Below are 17397 nucleotides of genomic sequence, written 5' to 3'. Positions count from 1 at the left end.
CCGTGTTCACCGAAGGGATCCTGATGATGAAAACCACATTGGTGGGCATCATAAAGGTAACTCCAGCTGTGTGGCTTCATGCAAGGATAACACTTGTACCTCGCCAAGTCGACACATGCCATTTCCGTGTTCACCGAAGGGATCCTGATGATGAAAACCACATTGGTGGGCATCATAAAGGTAACTCCAGCTGTGTGACTTCATGCAAGGATAACACTTGTACCTCGCCAAGTCGACACATGCCATTTCCGTGTTCACCGAAGGGATCCTGATGATGAAAACCACATTGGTGGGCATCATAAAGGTAACTCCAGCTGTGTGGCTTCATGCAAGGATAACACTTGTACCTCGCTAGAAATGTTTACCACTATATATAACGTGACATTTGCTCGTAAGAGGTTCAACTCTGCGTGTTATTTTGTCGCTCTAGATTATGTTTGATGCTTTCTGATGTTTAATTAAGCGCGTGCTTCTAAGATGTGCATTTGCATGTTTCTCTGTACACGGTTTTTTTTTACAAAGTGGAGGCTCCCTGAATGTACTGACTTGCCAGGTTGATGCTAATTGGATCCAGGTATTATTTAATTTGCGCTATCCAACATAAAATAACAAAATAACTCGACACAATTGTCAATAACGCTGTCGTAAAAGAAAACAAACTGCATATTATAGGTGACATGTCATGGAGTGGCGCTTATTAGCACATCAAACCAAGATCGGTTTGGGAAATTTATAAAGATTATGATTCAGATGAAATGTAATTATGGCCCTTCACCCGGGAAAGTCTAATTGAGTCTCAAGACCATGTCAGGAGAGTCCTGCATTAAACAAATCACAAAAAAAGTACCTTGGGCATGCGACTATTAATGACAACTGGGAGAAATTGCTCATGCAAGGAGTAATTGAAGGGAAATTAGCTCGTGGCTGCCCTGAAACCAGAAGGCTGGATGATGGAATAAAGAAGCTTACTGGGAAAAAAAAACCCTAGGAGCATTGAAGAAGGAATGTATAGACCCGTGAGAACTGGAGACAATTTGCCAGAATTCCAAACAATGAATTATCCTGCACTATGATGTTTGTCCAAGCCATGAGTGTTTGGCATGTGGGGGGAAACTGGAGTACTTGGATAAAACCCACGCATTTGAGGAATAGTATGCACAGGCAGATAAAATACACAGATATATATGTTGTTAATTTAATAACTTGTGGACTGAACCCATTGCTGCACTGCCAACATCTGGCCACCTCACAGTTCCACATCATCCAACTTGAAAGTGAACATCTTTCGACAAACAATTGAGCCATCCACCAATAGGTATCCCTAGCAAGCAAACATCATAAACAATAAACTATTTTTATTTTATTTTACCAGGTAAGGCCCATTGAGCCATATAGCTCTTTTTCAGAAGCGATCCAGCCACAAATTATAGCTCAATGAAGTGGCTGTTCATGTGGAAAATTATATCAGCCAAATACTCATAAATGCATATTTATGAATTTGGAGAGAAAAACCGGAGGTCCCGGAGAAAAATCCACATGCCCATGGGGAGAACATGCAAACTACAAATATACAGATGTCAGGGTCGGGATCGAACCCATGACCTCCTGTATACCTGGAAAGGTAGTTAACATTTTGCCATCAACACATGGTATGTGCAGGTGGTGATCGCCCTCCCAAGTTCTAACCAGGCTTAGCCCGACAGAGCTTTGGAGATCTGACGACGTCACGCAGATTCTAGACATGAATTGGTCATTGGCGTCCTTCTCACCGGCTGTGCCTCACACACCAGGTGGATCCCAAGCAGCTGCTGGAGGACGGCATCAGGAAGGAGATGGTGAAGCAGGTGGCGGCCGCACTGCACACTGGCCTCACGTTCAACCCCAAGGCCAAGGTGCGTCAAGCCGGAACCTCCTGTCAAACGCGTCGTCGGTCGGGGTTATGTTCACAGATTCTAGATTTGCCGTGCAGAAATGTGGTGAGCTCTGGTGAGCTGCTGACATTGTGCCAGTGTGTAATTTGCAAATAATAAAAATGGCTCCCAAATGCTGGTGGGGTGGTGACGTGGCCCAGCGATGTTGCAGAGGATCAGGGGCGGAGCCAGGATTTTCAGCCCGGGGTGACATTCAACAAATTTTAATTTCAAGAATGATTGAATGAGAAATCGGCTATACCCCACACCATCGGTTGGCGACACACTCTGACAATGCAGTTGCACGGAGTCCGCCAGACCGAGTGTCCTACACATATACGCAAAATGTTTCAGATTTTTCGATTTTTAATTTTTTTTTGGGGCTGACAATTGTCTGCCCTGTCACCCCCTTGGCTCCGCCCCTGCAGAGGATCACAGTTCGAATCCAGCGGCCACCCTGATTATTACTGCAGGTGTAATAACCACTGATTCTATGGGCCATATGCTTTACGTTGGATGTTACGATCCCCTGACCTCATTCCCAAGAGTAGGCCATTGTGTGCCAACTCACAATGGCCTACATCATGGTCCAAAGTGGCCAAATTCGAAAATAACCCCGCAAATTACTCAATTGTGGTTCTATATATAACAATCTTCACGTCTTACTGGAAGACTAATGTCTTTTTGTAAGCCAGATGCTGAGTCTCTCCTTGTGCCCACAGGGACAGCTGACATTGGGGGTGCCCTTTCAAATGTTTAAGATGAGATGAAGGATGCTCTGAGAAACTTAGAGCGCGCTATATCAAAAACATCTCCATTGATTGGAGTAACCGCTCATGCTGCTGAGTAATGATAATAATTTGCGTCTCTATAATGGTCTGTGCTGCTTTGTGTTTTCGTTTCCTCTGTCTTCCGTTGTCTCTGTCCATGGCTTTCTCTGACTCTGACCGACTCCCCGCACTCATCTGTTTGCCCCCTGCCTCCACCAGTCGAGCGAGCTGATGCCCAAACTGCACGACTTGGCCGCCCGCATGGATGGCTTCCGCCGCTCGTTTGAGTACATCCAGGATTACGTGAGCGTGTACGGCCTCAAGATCTGGCAGGAGGAGGTGTCGCGCATCATCAACTACAACGTGGAGCAGGAGTGCAACAGCTTCCTGCGCACCAAGGTCAGCGTTTTTAAACGCTGGGAACGTTTACCCGAGGCAGCTCGATCGACTCGCAATCGCGAGGTCGTGAGTTGAATTCCATGTCGGGATCGTGGTAAGGCCCACTGAACTATATATTGCTCTTTTTCAGAAGCGACCTGGCCACAAATGATTGCTCAACAAAGTGGCCGTTCTATTGAAAATGTATTGCAGCCAAATTAAACGCATGTTTGTAAATGTAGAGGGGGAAAACCAGAGGACCCGAAGAAAAATCCACGTGATCACGGGGAGAACATGCAAACTCCAAATACGCAGGTGTCGGGGTTGGGTTTGAACCCACGACCTCCTGCATACCAGGCGAGGAAGTTAACATCTCGCCACTAATCAGGTGTTGATAGTGTGGAACTGCGAAGTGACCAGGCGATGGCAGAGTAGCAGTGGGTTCATTCCACAGACGACTGAGTGAATTGTACATGTGTCTGCGCTGCAGGTACAGGATTGGCAGAGCATCTACCAGTCGACTCACATCCCCATCCCCAAGTTTCAGCCCACGGATGAATCGGCCACCTTCATCGGACGCCTGTGCCGTGAAATCCTTCGCATCACAGACCCCAAGCAAGTGTCGCTGCGGAAAATTGCGCAAGCCTAGTGCACATGATGCACAGCACAACTTAGTTTTACATAGCAGAAATACAAAGGTTGTTCTTTTTACAGATATTTTTTTGAGCGTTTTATTATGCTCAGGAAAGCCTTGCTGAGTGTCGTGACTCTTTTTCAGGAGAGTCTAACGTAGTTTTTGCAGTAATTTCCAGTTGATATTTTTAATTTGGCTAATTTGGACAACGACGCCGGCACACAAAAGGCCCACTCTTACGAATTACGTCACGGGATCTGTACCGTCCACGGAAGCAGACGTCGTGTGTTTGCTAGTTCGACAATACTCTTGCAGCAATAACCAGGGCGGCCGCTACTTTCGAACCGTCAACCTCTGCAAGCGGCGAATGCGTTACCGCTTGGCCATGTCACCACCCAAGGTTACAGAGAAGATTGGCAACGCGATGTATAACAAGTGTGAACAATACAAGCTTAATGGCTGGTTGCATTTAATCATTACTCAGGAATTGTGACAATTCATTGAATTTCAGCAGAGGGAGAAATCAGTCCGTGTCCTAGTGTTCAGTCTTGTTTAGAGGATTGGCCTGATGTGATATTCCTGTGACTGTCCACTCCCAACAGAACGACGTCCTACGTGGATCAGTTGAGCATCTGGTACGATGGTCGCACAAAGCAGGAGCTCACAAACAGCCGCCTCTTCTCCGAGGTCCAGAAGAGCCTTGGAACCTTCGGTCTCACTGGGCTCGACCGTCTGCTGAGCTTTATGATTGTTCGGGAGCTGCAGGTAATGTCAGATTTCACTCTCACGCTTTTGTGGCGGTGGCGCCTTTAGCGCCGCATCGCTACAGTTGAACAGCAGCGCATCACATTATTAAATCTAAGTTTAAGCATCAAAAGCCAGTTTGAAAAGATAATATTTGAGAAGTTTCAGAAAGATCTTTTCAAGTTTCTCGGCACTCCGTTTGCTGGGAAGTGAGTTCAAAGCCTTAGGCCCAACATCCGAGAAGTCGTGCGCCCCAAACTTATCTTTTACATGCGGGACGTCCTAGTCAGAGCTATCTGCAGAGCGAAGATAAGGTATGTGCATTCACAGGCAGAGTAGCCGTGTTCGAAGCTGTTGTCCTTTTGTCGCAATGGATGAATGGTTTGCAGTCTGCACTCTCACTTCACGATGGACAAACACAGTTGTGTACTCTGTGGTACAGTAAAACCTTGGATTGCGAGCATAATTCGTTCCGGAAACGTGTTTGTAATCCAAAGCACTCGTATACCAAAGCACTCCGTTTATCAGTTGTGATCACGTGACGCTCGGCAGACAAATCGTATACGTACCGCTCGTATTGCAAGACCCTCGCTCGTTTATCAAATTAATATTTATTTAAAATGTTTGCTCGTCTTGCAAAGCACTCGCAGACCAAGTTACTCGCAATCCAAGGTTTTACTGTATTTGCTTCATGTCAGTTGCTTTGGAATTCGAGACGGCAGTGAGGCGTTGGTCAGTGAATCTGTTCTCTTCGTTAAAATGTGTTGCCCGCTTCTGGTCAGGTCACTCCCTCGCAAAAAAAAGAAACTTGCATTTTAAAAGGTTTTTTTAAATTCCGATGTTCGGTGTACTGCTCAGCCTTGTACTACATTTCGGTTCTCGAGTTACAATCAGAATGAGGACAAAACTATATTTTAATAAATGAAGAGAGTTAATACATGTATGTCCCAAACCAGCTGTTAGTGGTGGGGAGATGGGGGGGGGAGCTTCACCAACATTGATAAAGGGCTGTAAATTATTATTTAAGTATCATAATCATCTGTTTTATAAAGCATGCATGCAAATTGCATTTTGTCATCTGCATCACACACAGGTGCATTTATGTTAAGACGTTTTCAGCCAATTACTGAATGTTTCTTTTTGTTATACTGGCTACAGTTTCATCAAATGCAAATACCATTTGAGGTCTGTTGGTCATTTGACTGAAATCTTTAAACTTAACGGAGCATGAGGATATTGATTTGCTTGGCACAGTGACTTGCTGGCTTGAACTCGGAAATTCGAGACTGCTCACATTGATATGATTCACTGTGGCACCTGCTGGCTACACGCCTGAATTCCAACGAAGCCAGGTGTACTCTCACAGTTAGCTATATGCGGTGCGAAAGAAGTTCAAAATACATACATATCAACCAGGATAATGTATTTTATCCAACTAGCAACGTTGTACCTGTGGCCAGACCATCGAAGGGGGAGGAGAGTGAAGGATATATTATATACGGAAAAAATGGGAAAGGGAAGAGAGAAGATAAATAATGGGAATTGATAGGAAAAATATAGAAAAGGTACAGAAAATTGGACCCAAAGAGTCAGGAAAGATGAGGAATGGGAGGAAAAGGCTACATAAGGGTCTTGACGCCACATGGAACGGCGTCTGTTTTCACAGGGGGCAGCGGGAAGAGGCGAAGGGATTCAGTGGCAGTGGCCACACAGAAGTCACATGATTTATGGAAGGTTTGAGCCGAGTGTCATACTGTACCAAGCCACCATCTGACGTTGTGTGCCACGTCGCACCGTGCCGTGCCACCCTTCGCTAGCCCGCCCCGTGGTTATCTTGCGGCCGCCCCGTGCCACAGCGCGACGTGCTATGACCTGCCGCCGTTGTACCAAGCTGGGTTTTGACGTGGCCGCTGCCTTCATTGCAGAATGCGGTCGAGTACCTGCAGAAGAATGTGCTGAAGGATAAGGTGCTCATGGACTCGTTTACTGCGTTCATGAAGACTGCCAACCCCATCAAGGGCATACTTGGTGGGCGTCTACATCAAAACAAACCCTCTCATTCGTGGAGTTTCAAGTTTCTTTTCTTTAACCTGGGGGGAGAACTCAAGAGACCGGGATAAGTCTATATTTCAAGAGTGATGACATAGGTCACCAAATGAGTATATTCAATAAACTGCTTGAACTGGAGGAGGGGACCCATTTGCAGATAACCAACATCCATAAAAAAAATAAAAATGTCATGAAAAAATTAATAGCCTTATTTTGTAGATGCGCACTTTAAATGTGTGCCCCAGACTGCCCAGACATGAGTTTGAAACCTGGTTAATGAGATAGAACAGCGTTTTTAAGGGCCTGTCAGATGTACCATTTCGTCACTTTAGTGTTGTCACCATAATGACATCACCGCTGTGCGTTGCATTACTGTGTTAGTGCAGCGATGTCACTAGAGTGTTGAGAACAAAGTCTTTTAAAATCACACCCGGACCGATTACCGCTCCACGAATCGCACAACCTCCACGTAACACATCACACCCTCTCATAGCCTCACTTGCCTAAACTACAACACTCCTCCATAGCATCACCTCTCCACTACGTCTCTTCCATTTATAACGTTCACCTAATGTGTGGGACCCTAACTCGCTTGTTGAGGTTACTCCATCGTGTTCCCCCACCCAACTCCATTTGAACGTACCCTGTACCTTCTGTTTTTTTTTCTTCCTTTTTCAATAAAATAATTCTGGAAGGAAAAAAATCTATATCACACGAGGGCAACAAGACCATAGCACCTCCACGTCTTTCATGATTAGCATGGTTGTCTTGGTACGCTGCGAACAAAGTTCAACATACATATACAATATATACATTTTAAGGACGCACTCATTACGCACACAGTGGCTTGCCAGAAATTAACCACAATACTTTGCTGATGTCATCAAGGAGCATGAACCATCATGCAAATTTTGGTCATCCTCACAGCGGCTTTTTGGCTAACCATTTAACAAAGACGGTCACTGCATCACACACTCTCTCAGATGCGCTTCTGCGGTCGTCTGGAAAGCTTTTCCTTTTGACATTAGGAAGCCACTGGAGCTATGCACTTTTGAATCTAGATTTGAAACTAATATCTTTATAACTGCTTTTTGAGTTTGATTTGTTGTCCTTTCCCTGCACCTCTGATTAGCATGGTTTGCTACATACGGTGCGAAAGAAGTTCAACATACATAAAAATGCGATTTAGACACTTCACATTCGCCCCAGTGATGTTGTGTTGTGTGACAGAGTATAGAATTTGGTTGTGCACATGACATCAATTGCTGGCTTTCGCGGTGTTCTGTCTGCCTCCGTCGCTTGCAGCCAACGCAAGCAAAGTGTATTCATCCGCCACATCAAAGTCACAGAAAATCTGGCCTGGCTACATGGACATCATCCTCAAGGTGGCGTGTGGTTCTTTCTCTGCTACTACCCATTCATTGCATGAGCACAGAAGCTTGCCAAAATAAGTCCTTGAGGCTTAATTAGGCGTTGCTGGTCGAACAAAGACATCATTAGTATGATGACATAAAAGCAACTGTTAAGTTGAAACATTCCTGCTTGTATATGCTAATAATTAACTTTCAATATGAAATTGAGAAAGAATCATAACAGCATTATGGGACCTCCTTTGCCAGTACCAAAAATATAATAATAGTTGTTCTCCTTTTTTCTGACAACAAAACAGGCGTTAAGATGTTAAATCACCAAACTGAAACCTTTTACAAGGAATCATGTCTGTATTAACCACAATACTTGTGGTCAGAATGCAAACAAAAAACATACTCTGATAATATATGCATTGTCCTTGCAACTGATTGGTCCTCTGGTCTAACACCGTTTGAGACGAGGCTCAAAATAAAGCTGTCTGGTGTGGACCAATCAGTTTCAAGGACAATGCAGATATGATCAGAGTGTTTTTTGTTTGCATTCTGACCACAAGTATTGCGGTTACTGCAGACATGATTCCTTGTAAAAGGTTTCAGTTTGGTGTTTTAACATCTTTATACCTGTTTTGTTGCCATAAAAAAGAGGAAAACCTATTCTCAACATAAAAGCAGTTATCCTGGCTATAAAAGGGATTGCACGGATTATGAATAATCGTATTCGCTGCTATTGCTTCTTAGAAATTACACAAACACATTCCTGCGGAGGGAGCTGGTAGGAACGTTGGGTTGCTCGGTGAATGGCCAGGGTCAACGGCGGCGTGGTGTATTCCGCAAATATGCCCGACTGTGAGGGCGGGCACAAGCCAGCGTGAGTAGGTTAAACGTTGAGTTTTATAAGGGCACCACGGGGTGAGCAGCCCCTCCCCACCCCTCCCCTACCAGCCCCTCCCCACCCAGCCCCTCCCCACCCTCCCCTCCCAGCCCCTCCCCTCCCAGCCCCTCCCCACCCACCCCATACCCACCATCCCTTCCCCAACCCAGCCCTTCCCCACCCTCCCCTTTCCACCCAGCCCCACCCCTCCCATTTATGGATGCACGACGGACGGACACAATAATCCCCTGTGGGCTGGTGTAACCAGGAGGTTCCTACCAGTATCATATACCAGTAAAAGTGTTTAGTTATGACATCTCGGCAAAACAATTTATAGGAAAACTGATGAGGGTAGTTGGATCTTGCCCCCTTAATATCAGGGTACCCATTGGTACTGATTTAAGAGGTCACATCTTGCTAATACGACTCGCTGAAGTCATAAATTGCCCAAGTTGTCTTTTTTTAAACGATGCTTAAATTATTAAACATGATTAGACAAATAAACAATTCCACACAATTAAGTTCCTGATTTCATTACCTCTTCCAAGATGTCTGGCCCAGCTTTGAAGAGTCGGCCAAAATACCCTCCACTAGAGGGGCTGTCTCGAGCTCTCTCGAGTGGAGGCCCTTCTGCCAGCAGTGGCGTGATTGAGCAGTTTGCAGGGCCGCATCTTGACCTACTTGGCTCACAATAATTGTCTTGGGCATCCAAAGTTTTTGTCCGTCGGTATATGCACCTGGAGAGAGTGGAACTTGGCGTCGAGGCCTGGCGATATGCTGAGAATGGTTTGGGGATGGAGTGGAAGTTAAAACGACCAAGTCGTGCCCACTAGTGGCAAATGCTGACATCGTCTTGTTTTTAAAGTTGTACTTTTTTTTGCGCAGGTTGGGCAGCTTCAGCTGCTAAGGCGACAGATGGCTCATGAGCTCAGCTACTCCTGCAAACTCGACTCCAAGACTCTATTTGGAGCACTTATGACACTTAACAAGTTAGTTTCCTTTTTTACGTTTAGTTTGAAAACTTATTTGGAATATTTTTCTGTGTGTGTGTGTGTAGTTTGTTGTCCTTCCTCTGCACCTCCCATTATCATGGTTGGCTACGTACGGTGTTAAAGAAGTTCAACGTACACACAAGTTGACTCACCGTCGGTTTTCTGCTGTCGCCCCCTCGGCGTGGAACTCTATCCTTTTGCACATCTGCAGTATCAAATGCCCTCTGACTTTCAAGAAACATCTAAAGGGCCTATCTGTTTGGTCAGGCTTTCGCGCAGCCCTGAGCTTGGCTCCGCGCCTCGGAGTTGTCGACTTGTCTGCAAAATCTGGCACGTTATAAATACATTTATTATTCTTATTATTAATAATCTTCCACCGCGGGCTCTGCTGCTAGGGCCCTGCTGGCAGACGTGCAGGCCCACTACGCCGAGCCGAGCCGCCCGTACCCACGAGAGGACAACCCCCTGCTCTTCGAGCTCACCTCTTACCTGGAGGCGGCGGGGATAAACAACCCTCTAAACAAGGTAAGCGTGCGCAGGGCAGCTTCAAGGTAGGCCTTAGCCATTCAGCGATGCATCGATTCTAAACTAAAACTTATCATCTAATTTTTGTTTACCAGGTAAGGCCCCACTGGGCTCTATATAGCCCTTTATCAGAAGCGACCTTTGCCACAAGTGATCACTCGACGAAGTGGCTTATCGCGTGGAAATTTATAGCGGACAAATGCTCTAAACGCATGTTGATTCTAAATGTGGAGAGAAAAACCGAGGATCCAGAGAGCATGGGGAGGACAAGCAAACGCCAAATGTACAGGCGTCAGTCAGGATTGAACCGACGACCTCCTGCATACCAAGCGAGGTTGTTAACATCCTGCCACCTTGGCCATTTGTCGATGGATAAGCGCTAATGTCCTTGAAGAATGTGCGATGAGTCATGCACGTGAGAAACGGTTGTGCTCGTACATTTGTGGAAATTTATGCAAATGTTTCATTTAGGTGAGCTTCGCCAACAAAACTGTAAGCGGGACGACATAATTCGAAACGGGACAATTTTTTTAATTCATTTTAAATGGTCAAAATGAGACAATCTATTCTTCAGTCACTTCACGAACCTGGGTCGTGACGTTTGAATCTATCATGAAGGTGAATAATCGTTAAATGTCCAGTAAACCCAAAACGCGTTTGTTTGCTTCTCCAGAGAGGTCCGGGTAAAGATGGGGGGGGAGCGCAATGAGAGGGCTGATGCAATGCTCCCGATGCTTGTATAATAATGATTGTTCAAACTGTTTTATAAAGATTAAAATAGCTTTGCAATGATATGTCAAGAAAGGTTCTATAGGCATCTTTAGTTTGTAGTTATTCCATAGGTCAATTATCCATCTGAATCTTCTCCATAAAAGTTTTTTTTTACACGCTTTCTTTTAACTCACTCTGTTGTTGTCTTATCGTCAAATTTTGTAACTCAATTTTAAGCCACTTCCCAATGTGGTATCGACTGCAAACTTGGTATACTTATGTCACACTGATGACAATACTATATTTTATAATAAAAAATAGATATTTTTAAACATTTTTTTATATGTTATGTTTCGGCTTCGGTCTAATTGTCCACGGTCAACTGACGTTGGCTTAAATGACCACGATCCCTTACGTTGTGGCAATCTTCGGGGCCACTTCCTGGAGTCGTGGAGTTCTGCCATTACTAGTACATTTCATGAAAGCGTGTTTTTTAAAAAGTTTTTTTTTTAAATATCACTTTTTGGGCTTAGATCGCGTAAATATAAATGTGTCGTTAAAGACGCCACCACCCGACAGCCAATTAGTAGTAAGGTTTTTTTACGTAAACAAAACATGACAATTACTTCAGCACACCGGTGTGTTGGAGAGTAAACTCACAATGCTTACAATCCGAGGGCAACATTTCGCCGGTAATTACAACCAGACTCATCAGGCGACGGCCAGAATTGCGATGTAACCCAAAAAAAAACTTCTTATAGATAATATTGTTTGCGAAAGCCTTCATTTTTCATCTAGCTCTTGCACTCGTAAACAAATGGCCGTGAACACATTTGAACGTGTTCATTTATCGAGACCAGTTCCTTGTAAGAGCTTTTGTTTTACTCCACCTCATTTCCCACCCCCTCCCCCCCTCTTGTGGTGCAGATTTACATCACAACCAAGCGGCTGCCGCATTTCCCACTCATTAACTTCCTGTGCGTCATTGCGCATCTACCCAAGCTACAGTACAGCAAGGCAGTGGGTGGGTTTCTCTCTCGTGTGCACGCGTTTTTTGCGCCATGCATTGTTTAATTTCTCCCCCCCCCCTCCCCCCTCCGCTGAAAAAAAACCACCCTATTAAATAACTTATTGGAGCGAATCCACTGATGACATGAAAATAAAAGCCCCGAAAGTAATTGTTTGGTCACAAACCGTAAAGGAACATATTGCTATGCAGAGACAATGTGCTTTTTAAATGTTGGCCAATTTTTTGCCGAAAGCTTCGGTTCACATGAATTTATGCTATATTGGACAATGGAAATGCATATTCTGTTGTTAGAAAGAAAGGCAGTTAATATACTGCTGACGAAGACTGAACCGTAACCAATTTTTTAGGTGATTGATTACATGTGGGGCAACTGAGAATATTAATACTATGCAAGTTTAACGAACACAAGCCTCTGTTATCACTATGGGTGTAGTTCAACTATTAAACAAAAATGTTTTATTTTTATTTTATCAGGTAAGGCCCACTGAGCTATTATTAGCTCGTTTTCAGAAGCGGCCTGGCCTCAAATTATAGATTAGCGAAGTGGCTTATGTGGTAATGTATAGCAGCCAAATACTCTAAATGCATGATGTTAATTCTAAATGTGGAGAGAAAAACCGGAGGGCCTGGAGAAAAATCCACGTGATCACGAGGAGAACATGCAAACTCCAAATATACAGCAGGCGTCAGGGTCGGAATCAAACCCACGACCTTCTGCATACTAGGCGAGGGAGTTAACATCTCGTTACCGTGGCGCTCATTACTGTAATAATACTACGCGCTATCAGCTTCACACTTATTGTCGTGATTACAGGTTTTTTTCTTTATGTCTAGGAGAGTCATAGGACTTATTTTCAGGAGGGTGCTGCATTGTTTTTTTTTAAAGATTTTTCAGCCAACTGATGATGAGTGTTTATACAAGCGGGAGAAAACCGGAGCACCCGGATAAAACGTACGCGCGCGAGGGGGCAACTCTCTATCCCCGTACAGATGGAAACAGATGGAGATTAGTCTGCCCGCTGTTCTGTATTCTGCTGGCAAGGCAGAGTATGGCACCTTGGCGACACCCACTGGACAGGAGTTTCACAACATTTATGTGATCCATCAACCCTAGGGCCTGTGCTATCGCTGCCCCGCTACGTAGGCAGGACCAAGTGAAAATCCAACAATGCTTGTTCTCCCTGACCCCCAACACCAACGTCCGCTGTGTCTAGGCATGGTGAGCAGGCGGGCGGGTGATGGGCTGGACTGGCCACCCATGGTGGTGGGAATGCTCACATTGCTCAAGCAGTTCCACTCGCGCAACACCGAGCAGTTCCTGGCACTGCTGGGCCAGTTAGTGCGCTCCTTACTGGAGCAGTGCACGACCAGGTAATGATAACGATGAAAATAATAATGATGACCCCCTAATTAATCCAGCACACTGCCCAGGCCGCACACACACGGTTTAAGCCTGGCCACACGTGTTCATGCACATTCATCTCTCCCTCGCACACCACGCACAGCACACTCGAGCGCACGCCAGGGGTCACAGGCAGCTTTACAAGCAGTATCTGTCCACACGTATACCTGCGCTGTAGAAAACCTGACTTTAGCATAGCTCTTAAATACCTGGGTTATAGCCAGATAAGAGCATGGTCCATGCACCTGAATTACTGGCAGGTAAGAGTAGAGTTTGCTGACTTAAGATTCATAATAATTCACCTACAGATTTTTGCCAAACCATTGCTGCTTGAAGGCACCTGGCACCTCATGCTGTCTGGTTGTTTTGTCATTCGCCATCAAAATGGTTGGTGAAGGTTTGTTAAAAGGGGGGTGGGGGCATAATCGGTTCAAATAGCACTTTGCACTGGTGTTAACTGTGGCTAGGATTTAACGAGCCATATCCTTAACGGTACGGATGCTGTTGTGGTATATTTGCCACACCGTATTTGCGATCCTGAGTTCACCAAGCAGTATAATTTGGTGTACCCACGCGTGTTGGGATAAAGTGTGGGTACTTCTCACCCCTTCCAATACATTTCGTCAGTGTTGAAGAGTAGGCCATATGCCCTATAGAGGGACTATCTAGAGCTACCACTTGTGAGGTCCTTCCAGCAGTAACATGGTCAAGAAATTGTAGGGCTGCACCTTTGTAGCACGGTTGGCTACGTACGGTGTGAAAGAAGTTCAACATACAACTATGAATTGTATGTATATTTTTCTCATTGTCTAGAATTTCCAATTTTTATGTTGAGTATCAATGTGATGGTGCTTTGAGTAGTCCATTTGTGCCAGAAAGGTGCCACATTTGTAAAAAATATAAACATTGACTTGACTTTTATCTTCTAATCGGTGTGAATTGTTTTTCGCAGCCAAAAATCTCCAGAGATGCCTTCGGATGTGGTTGGAACCCTCGTGTTCCTAGAAGATTTTGTGCACTACACACAGCTCACGAGACAGGTGTGTGCTTGGGAAATGCGTTTGCACTGCACCCATCCTTACACAAACCATCACCCCAGATCTTTGAGCTATCAGATTATGGGCACTTGCTCTAAGCTTGTCAATTATTTTTCTAATCAAAAGCACAATGCTTGTGTGATCCATTCCCACCGTATGTGCTGGGGCTTCACAACACAATAATGTGGTTTCAGGAACCAAAGCTTCCAGGAATCAATGAGGAACCTTTAAAATCCCAATGGCCCATAAGAAAGGCAGGCTGGGGATTAGCATTTGCAAATTACAGATTGGAATTTCGTGAAAGACTGCCAGCTGTGCCCGAAAACAGTGGTCTATGCATCACAGCAGTTGCACATGGAACTTGAGGCAAGGTTTTGAATTAAACAGATTGTGTGTGACTGAGAATAGTGGCGATGTTTGTTCCTTGTTTGCAGGTGATCGAAGCCCACGTCCCGAGCTACATCCTGGACGAGTTCAGGCATGTTGCTCAGTAGCGGTCGTGCCACTCAAGCGAGACGTTGTGCCAAGATGTCACGTGTACGTGATGGCGGATTTGGCGAGCAGTCAAAACGTACGGTCTTCATCATCTGTGCTGTTATCAAGACAGCTGATTGAAATTTACGTCTTTGGAAATATTTGTATTCTTTTTTTGTTTCTCTTTTTGATTGGGCGTGTCACTAATGCGTACGCATCATTGTGTGAACTTGGACATGGGCATGATCCAGAGTGATGACCTCTATTAAGAGTTTTTGCCACTTGCTGCGTACACTAATGTATTTTGTCCTCCCATTTCTGGTCAAGACCAGGTACATATGACGTTATATGTGTCTTAGATAAATGTGTACCTCATGCACAAAATAATTTGGGGTAGGACTCACGCTGTATTTCAAATGTGCGGGGTGTCTTCTTTGGTACCAAATCTTCAAATCCATAGGCGAAGCCCTGTTTTTATGAAGTAGAACCAATTGGAAATCAAAACAATTTCTACAATGCGAGTTGGTGTATCATAATGTATGTTATCTGTCAGTCACACGATGCGAGAATTCACATTTTTGTAAATTGAGTTATAATTCGATTTACAATTTTGAGTGGGGTGGAAGGAATACTAAGTGTAAATGAGAACAGGACAACACAGCACTTGCATGAAATGCCACAGTGCCACTAAGCACACCTTGGTGCACCTTGGCACACCCAATTTATCTTTAATCTTGCTGCACATATTAAACCATGGATAAAATGTACAGGGGTGTTGCCCGTCTTGTGAGTAACTGTGCATTGATTGGCCAAAAATAGCATCTGATGTCACCTTTGATGTCGATTACATAGAGACAGGAACAGCAGACCTGTGGCTGGTGAGACGTCTGGTCAAGAATAGCCCCACCCCTGGGTGGCAAGAGTTCAAAGAAATAAGCCGGCACCGACTGAGACCCCGAGTTAAATTTGGGTCTGCCGTTCACGTTTTAAACAAGGTTCTCAAATTGAATGAGATAATGGTTTCAGCCCAGTCACTAATCTTCCATTATGGCCTTGGGGTTGTCTGCTTGGATTTTCTCTCTCCATGTTACCCTCTTTATCCATCTCCTCCCGCCCTGCTCCGGAACCTACTGCCCTGACACTTTCCTCCGTTTGTCTTTGCGCATACTTTCTCAGTTGCTTCCACCTCTGCATTTTTTCATATTGTTCTGTTGCACTTTGCCTCCATCTGGCATAAATGTTTCCTTTCTCCTTGAATACATCTCATCTTCAGACCTGTTGAAATTTTCCCCATTTAGTTTTCAGATTTGTATTTTCTTTTTCCTTTATGAATTTCATTTTCATCTATTACAGAGGAGGTAGTATAATTTGCGGGATCTCAGCATTAGTTCTGTAACCTTTGCTTCTGCCAGGCATTCTCTAAAATGGTGGGGAGGCACTGCCTGGGAGTATTCCAAATGGATTAATGTAATGACATGAAACTGAAAGCATAATTGATACTCACTCTTTGGTTCTTTCGGTAAAGTCACGTAGGTATAGAATAAAATAAATCACGACGTTTCTACCCACGTGACTTTACCGAACTAACCAAAGAGTATGGATTCCTGCAGTCACGAAAGCTTCAAATCAATATTATAATTGATACTTATATATAGTTATTGATATTAAATAAGGATAGCCCCACCCACAGAGTAAGGAACTGGCAGCTGAAATGACGCAGCAGTGAGGTCATGTGTATGAGTGTCCAGTTGGCCATGATAGTGCGTCAGTACAAATTGTCTCACATTACAATACAGTTGAATGACTTCACTGTTACGACGCACTCCACGCAGAGCGGCCGCAAATAATTTATAATCGTAATTATCCTAATGGTAAATACGAATTACTGTCAGCATGTATTTAAACTATGTGGGATATGAATTGTGAATATATACATGACAAACAAAGTGAACATTGCCCGAGGACACACCGAAAGCAGCTCGCAATCGTAACCAGCCTCCCCGCACCCTTTATAATTTCAACTTAAGTTCTCTTTTACGTCCACATCTACACGGTGCTGACACTGACTCTTAAAAGCCAACTTTTATTTGAGTAGAAAATCTTTGAAGCGTTAATTGCCTTAAGGAGGTTTATCCAAGAGCTGACAAGTCACTCATTTACATTGGACTTTCTGTTTCATCAGCTTAAGGGTTGTGGCAGATGTCACTGATACCACAAACACTGCTCCTATTGTCTGTTTGGAGCAAGATTTTCACTTTAATTTTTTTCTGTTGAGCAATTGTCTGTAAATACAGTATATTACACGTTAATTTTATTCCTCATTTCCTGATGATTATTGCCTGAATACTCTTGTTAATTAGATGTCATCTTAAAAAGAATCGGACACATATGTTGCCCATGAAAGCTAATGCATTTAACATATTTGATGAGTAGTATATAATTTCGAAGTTTTATATGTCTAAGCCTACACACAAAATAAAATGACATCTTTTCAAGTAAA

At 44.3% G+C, this 17397-nt stretch overlaps 1 protein-coding gene across 1 annotated transcript in view; it reads left to right on the top strand.

The window, feature by feature from the left end:
- Window positions 1-17397, top strand: part of WASHC5 (WASH complex subunit 5) — a 39068-nt gene extending 21671 nt beyond the window's left edge. The window contains exons 17-28 of the mRNA XM_032959553.2: window positions 1791-1892; window positions 2900-3079; window positions 3549-3673; window positions 4295-4457; window positions 6362-6464; window positions 7791-7870; window positions 9612-9715; window positions 10114-10243; window positions 11882-11978; window positions 13199-13355; window positions 14339-14426; window positions 14858-17397. Of these exons, the coding sequence (XP_032815444.1) occupies window positions 1791-1892; window positions 2900-3079; window positions 3549-3673; window positions 4295-4457; window positions 6362-6464; window positions 7791-7870; window positions 9612-9715; window positions 10114-10243; window positions 11882-11978; window positions 13199-13355; window positions 14339-14426; window positions 14858-14917 (1389 nt within the window). The 3' untranslated portion in view covers window positions 14918-17397. The remainder of the gene's footprint in view (window positions 1-1790; window positions 1893-2899; window positions 3080-3548; window positions 3674-4294; window positions 4458-6361; window positions 6465-7790; window positions 7871-9611; window positions 9716-10113; window positions 10244-11881; window positions 11979-13198; window positions 13356-14338; window positions 14427-14857) is intronic.

This window comes from Petromyzon marinus, chromosome 23, assembly GCF_048934315.1.
Source record: "Petromyzon marinus isolate PM22_M1 ecotype Great Lakes invasive population chromosome 23, UKy_Petmar_22M1.pri1.0, whole genome shotgun sequence".
Lineage (NCBI taxonomy): Eukaryota > Metazoa > Chordata > Hyperoartia > Petromyzontiformes > Petromyzontidae > Petromyzon > Petromyzon marinus.
The sequence above is the reverse complement of the archived record's forward strand: the minus strand, read 5'-3'. Positions and strand labels throughout refer to the sequence as shown.